The sequence below is a fragment of the Atta colombica genome, unplaced genomic scaffold (genome assembly GCF_001594045.1).
Source record: "Atta colombica isolate Treedump-2 unplaced genomic scaffold, Acol1.0 scaffold52, whole genome shotgun sequence".
Classification (NCBI taxonomy): domain Eukaryota; kingdom Metazoa; phylum Arthropoda; class Insecta; order Hymenoptera; family Formicidae; genus Atta; species Atta colombica.
The window spans coordinates 1,223,338-1,230,104 of record NW_017259542.1 but is presented as its reverse complement, the minus strand read 5'-3'; the positions used below and the strand labels follow the sequence as shown (position 1 = coordinate 1,230,104).

Here is a 6,767-nt window from a genome sequence, read left to right as displayed (position 1 = left end):
AGGAGAAGAGAGAGAGAGAGAGAGAGAGAGAGAGAGAGAGAGAGAGAGAGAGAAAGTGTGTAGCGATTATATTGGCAGAAATTTTACAGTGGCGTTAGAATTATTTGTTTATTATGGGTAACTTGTTTATTGTCTGTTTTACAGTTTATAACCAAAAACTATTTTATATATAGAAATCTTGAAGTTCTATAATGAATATATTTGTTCATCTTTTTTATTTCTTCGTTTCGTGGAATAAAATCTTTTAATTTCTTAGTTATTATATTGATTATTATTATCATTATTGCGGTTATTGGAGGAGATGATGAATTATGCAAAAAATAACATGTATAACTTGAAACATAACAAATGTTTTAAATAATTTTAGAATCAAAGAAGATCTGAGAACACAATTTATAAATTCAATTTTGAAATGGAGAGATGTAAAAGAATTTAAGAATTTGTTTTAAATATACATATTACGTGTAATATATTATTTATTTATTATATCTTTACCACATTACGCTGAAAAAAATTAAAACAGTAAATCGGATTTAATTTAATTTATATATATAGATTTCTTTTTCTTCGATTATACGTCTCCACTAGTTAACCGCTGTTATTACTATTATAATAATGTAGTACTTGTTGAATAATTATACTTACTGTTTACCAACTATTTTATTAAAATATAGTCGTACAAAATATTCTTACATATAATATTTGATGATATAACATAGAGTGATTATACATATATAAGAAAGAGAGAGAGAGAGAGAGAGAGAGAGAGAGAGAGAGAGAGAGAGAGAGAGGGAAGGAAAGAGAGTCAACCAAATTCAATGATATACATGTACAAGGTGCCTCAAAATGATGAAAACAATATTTTTGTTCACCTTGTGCATATACCAGGATGGTCCACTTAATTAATCGTCTGAAATATCTTTGAAATATAGTTTAGTAGAGATAATCTTCATATCTTTTTGGCACTTCCAAAAAAAAACAACATGACCAAAATACATCTCCCTCGAAACCTACCTTTTACTTTCGTTTAAAATATTTTTTTATATTATCAAAAATAAGCGAGATATTTCAGATGATCGATTTAAGTGGACCATCCTGTATACTCCGCATATATATTTTATTCTAATTGATTCCATATTTGTGAAAACAGAGGGAAATATTCGAAACTTATTTACGATATACAATAGTATTTACTGATTATCATTTCTTGCAATTCAGCCTTAATATTGTGGAGTGAATGAATGAATTTTTCACGAGAATTAAGATGAAGAAAGAGAAAGAGAGAGAGAAAGAGATGAGGATTGAACGTTACCGTTTAAACTAAGTTCGAGAAGAAGTTTGCATTCTGAATATATACATAGAAGTTGCTACATAGACGTCTGACGATTACTGTATTATATTTCTTAATGATAGATCTTTTGACAGAGATCTGCGTATACGTCAAGGAATTTGGAACAAATGGAAAAATAATTCAGTAAACGCAGAACGCATCGATGTACACAATGCCTTCCTTTGATCGACCAATGAAATGTACACACAGCTCAAATATATTGACAAGAGATTCTTGCTTACAAAGCCAAGCTAGAAACACATGTGCCATCATTTTCGTGCATATAAGAAGAGATATAAAACTTAGGACTTCTTACAAGACTGTATTTTTAACTCCAGACTAAGCATCCTTTGTGAATCTAATAAGAACCTAAACTATCACTGATCTAATTAAGAATTTAGATTCAATCGCGAAGCATAATATTTCGAAGTATCCGTAGGTCTAAGAAACCGAAAAAAAAAGAGATTCAGACTTTAACAGTTATAAGGATTTTTAAAAATCCAGAAATGTCTCCGAGGCTCTAAAGATTTTAAGTAGGAGTCTAGTAAGCTGTTAAGGTTCTGCGAACCTGCAAATTCCATGGTTCTACTGATAAACCAAATTCTACTCCCATTGTCTTAGTGCTTAGAAATTTCCTAGTAGCGTAGAAAGAGCAGAAAGAGAATGCAGCTCTTGAAACAAGCCAGAATTTTTTAACGCATGCATTAAAATGAAAATCACGCGAGGTGTGAATAAGTAGATGAGAATCTCTAAAATTAACAATTGTGGAGGACTCATCGATATGCTAAATGATTAATAGATTGTTTCTCGACAAAGAGACTTAAGTACATACTAAAAGTTGATCCCATAGCATGTTTCATTACAACCACTTATACATGGAATACTGCCACTGTCGAGTTCACGAATTTTGCGAATGTTGCCTTCAGACGAATGCAGTTTTGAAATGCAAGAGGATTTTGCAAAGTGGCCACCAGAAGATCATGATTAAATTATTTTCGTGTTGAATTTCTTTTACTCGCTTTATCATTTAGAGAACGTTTAGCATGATATTGTCCAGAATTTTTCAACTTTGAAATCTAAAGGTGAAAGGTGAAAAACCGTGAGACATTCGTTACAAGTTCCGTCAAAAAGATCGCTGTGAGACAGATCTTTTTTCTCTTTACTTGTTTCTTTAAAGCAAACGGCATAAACTGTTCTGCGTCTAAGCCAAAGATACTTCCCGAGATGCTGCAATTGTTACGAAATGTTAAAAAATATACGATGAGATTCTTCTCGCACTGGGCGTTCCGAAAAAAATGGAAAAATAAAAAGCTGTTAGACAACACAAAGTTCAAAGCGATAAGACGTTTGAAAGACATCTTATGTCCTGATTTTAGATTTTGGCCGGAATCCATAGTCTGTTCTTAATCTCAAGACAATCTCAAGCAATATCTTAAGATGCTAATACGATTCTCTGATTGATTCATGACATCTCAAGCATTAACTTAAGATCATCTCGAATCTTGAGCTATGGCCCTTTGTGTTGTTTGAATGATTAAACGGAAATTAAAAGTCGACGAAGATTTTTTTCTGGAAATTTTATAAACGATCGAGAAGAATAACAAACGCGTGAGTGTCTTTTCAGAGCGTCCCGTATGTACGAGATATAATTATTGTGTTAATTATTATTTCCATTAACAGAGAATTCGTCAATTTTATGACAGGTGGAATTTTATCGCGATCCCGTGCGAGTTGTAATTTGGATTTGAATTTTCGCGAAATTCCGACTACGTTCGATCTGTAAATGGCGTAAAAAGCGAGAAGGAAAAAAAGAGAAAAGGAACGACGTTATTATAGTATAGATACAAATTAATATCTGTGATTATCGTCGATGCAGATATATTTTAAGTAATTTCTACAGCGTTCGGGCACATTTGTAAAAAAGGAACGAAGAACAAGACAAAGGGAGAAAAAAGTAAAAAAAAAACAATTACAATAATAACCATATACGGCGATAATAATTTTAGAGCGATTGTTGAGATAAGATTTATTCGTGTTTGTGTGGGATGATATTGTACCGCGTGATGACGAAGATTAATTAATTACGCATTAATTGTAATTAGGGTAATTAATATATAGTGTGAGTACACTATTGCTGTTTCGAGGAAAGAGGAACATAAAAAGAAAGAAAGAAAAATAGAAGGAAGACACGAGGGAGCTCGAATGTATTTCATGGAATCTGATTTTGTTGTTGTACATTATAGATACATCGCATTATACACGATCATTTTCAATAAACATATTCTATAAATGATTTCTCGTTTTGAACATTTTCTGCTGCATCCGAATTTTATTTCCTGAAAATTTAATTACATTTCTCTAAAATATTGTGTATTTTTTTAAATCTCTCTCTGTTTATTTTTCAAGAAAAACTTTTAACATATAATTAAGGCTTATAATCCAGCAAACGAAAATGGATTAAAATGGATTGAAAATTTTTTTCTATCCGAATGCGTATTTTAAATAGCGAATACTTTTTTTTGGAATTAATTGGATTTAATTGGATTCAATTAGATTCAATTGGATGCAATTGGATGAAAAACTGCATTTCCTATTCAAAATTTTGAATTGAACAGTATTCACAATGTATAGAAAGCTAATGTTATTTTTAAATTGAAAGGCATAGAGATACGCTCCATGCAATGAATAAAAATGCATTCAGGATTGAAAAGCATTCATTTTAATATTCGTGAATCAATATTTCTGAAAATCTGAATCCATTTCAATTAATTTCAATCCATTCTCGTTTGCTGGGAATTTAAAGAAAAATTTAACGATATATTTAAAAAGTTCTTAAAAACGTTGATGAACAAAACTAAAATTATTTTGAAAGACATAATTTTTTTGAAAACTCTGTATATAAACCACTATAATAAAGTGCCTTTGAGTGTAAAACTTATAAAGTGAATTTTTGTTTAAAATATTTCTTTCTATCTTTTATCGTTTTATTACGATAATATTACTTGTGGTTTCATCAACTTTATTTTATCTAAAAGTCGATAAAATCACAACCCAGCAAACAAGAACGGATTAAAATGGAATAAAATTTTTTTCTATCCAAATGCATATTTTAAATGGTGAATATTTTTTTGGGGATTTAATTGAATTCAATTAGATTCAATTAGATCCGATTGGATGCAATTGGATTGAAAAACTGCATTTTCAAAATTTTGAATTGAATAGTATTCACAATAATTGTGTTTGTGTGCACAGAAAAAGCTAATATTATTTTTAGATTGAAAGGCATAGAGATATGCTCCATGCAATGCCTATAAATGAATAAACATGCATTTAGAATTGAAAAGCATTCATTTTAACATTCGTGAATCAATATTTCTAAAAATCTAAATCCATTTCAATTCATTTCAATCCATTCTCGTTTGCTGGGAAACAAATCGATTTTTTTTTCTCAAAAGAAATGTTCTTGAATCTTTTTAATGTATGTAAGAATATTTATTTAAAAAAGTACGTTTCTTTTATTTATCTATACACGATATATATCTGCACGATACATTTTGTACAATAAAGTTCATAAAATTTCAAGAAGATACTTACATTCCTTTTTTTGTAAAGTTATTACAGCTACGATAATTAGAACATTTGAGTATTTAAATGCAAAAACGCAATTCCAAATGCGCAAGCGCAGCGAATCACCGTGCCTGGAAGGAGGTAAAAAAAAGAGAAATATCATAACCTCACTTTTGAGAAATTGGAGAAAATTGGAGTATAATCAAAACCTGCCAAAAACTGGAGCGACGAAGTGACGAAAGATTTATGTTGTTACTTCGAAAACGTATTTTGGTATTTGTCATTTAATTGTTTCCAATATTTATTTTGATTATTATAATATTATATTTACATTATTAAGGTTTTAGAAGACTGTTAATATTCGGTATATTCTATATACTTCATCAATTTTGATTTCTTTATTTAAAGGATATTTATTGCAATATAATGTCAATTTACTTTCTTTATTGAATTTATCTTAATCTCTTTATTTTATGTGTATGTGTGTGTATGTTTTGTGTGTGTGTTTTACGTATCCAGCGACATCATCTCCAAATTATAGATATAAGGCCTTTTGCACCAACGTTGGATTTTAAGCAAAGCTTAAAACTCTTTCTCTGTCTCTTTGTAGCTTGAAAACGAGGCTTAAGATGTCTTGAAGGTGTCTTATATCCATATTTCGGACATAATGTTACCTGGATATATATAATAGACTAATTGAAATATATGAACAAATGATATGATAACACTATAGTGATAAGTATCAATATTACATTATTATAATAATATAATTTTCATGACAATAAATTTTTTATAGTTCTAAAACAATGCAGACCATGAGGATAATAAATGTTAATACACTAACAATGGGTACTACAGGACTCTGTGAGACTTTTATTCCAAATTCTGTCTACACACAGTGTGTACGTTGGAAAAGGAAACCAATTTGGCTCCCTACGGCAAAATCTAAAGTGTTTCGAGTACCAAAAAGACCTGTCATACCTATGGAAGATTACGTGGAGCTCAAGCGTTTATATAATAATTATAGGACATATATGACATCATTTAAGTATGTACAATTCTATAAATCTGATTTTTGATAATGATGATTAATAAAATAAATATGATTAATACAAGAATATTCTAGCTACTGAATTATTGTATATTCTTATCTTCAAAAATTAACTAATGTATTACAGAGCATATATAAGGCAAATTGTAAAAGAAAATGAGATGCAATTTAATGAGACAGTAGTTAACAAGCTGACCGAAGAAGAGGACTTTAAAGCATGCAATGCCATAAATGATGAATGGAATGCAGAAATAGCAAAGATGCGAGAGATCAAGCTGATGGAGATGAGGGAGAGACGCAAAAATGCCACTCTGAAGAATATTTTAAGGAAAGAACAGAACCAAGAGATAAAGGAGATGAGGCTTAACGAATGGGTTAAAAAGATTAAGGAAGAATCTATCACATTCATCACTGCGGAAAATGTGGATGCTGCGATCGAGGAGTGTTTGACAAATACCGTTAATCATAATCGTGCGTTGGATTTGGAAGGGAATTGGCACGAAGGAAAGTATCCCCCGATCTCACCGATTCTACCTGTCGAAGAGACACAGAGAAACCAGCGGCCATAGAATAGCAAAATTGAATTTGAAAATTTCACATCCACTACTCGAGAAAGTAAAGCCAAAATTTAATGAACCTATACTTTTTTTTCAAGTGTTTTAGATTCTCGCTGGAATAATGATGATAAATACAAACTATTATATTATAGATTATGTAATAAATATAAAGTAGATACTTTAATATTATTCCTTGTTATAATAATATTCCTAGAAAAAACTTAAGCGATTAATAAGAGCTTAGATGTAAACATCATTTTAT

The 6,767-nt window shown here is 30.2% G+C and overlaps 1 protein-coding gene across 1 annotated transcript; it reads left to right on the top strand.

Moving 5' to 3' along the window:
- The first annotated feature begins 5,069 nt into the window (after window positions 1–5,069).
- Window positions 5,070–6,691, top strand: LOC108691795 (probable 28S ribosomal protein S26, mitochondrial). The gene is made up of 3 exons (XM_018199705.1): window positions 5,070–5,170; window positions 5,694–5,945; window positions 6,076–6,691. Exons 2-3 carry the CDS (start codon window positions 5,704–5,706, stop codon window positions 6,515–6,517), a joined length of 684 nt encoding a protein of 227 aa, XP_018055194.1. The 5' UTR covers window positions 5,070–5,170; window positions 5,694–5,703; the 3' UTR covers window positions 6,518–6,691.
- Window positions 6,692–6,767: the final 76 nt, after the last annotated feature.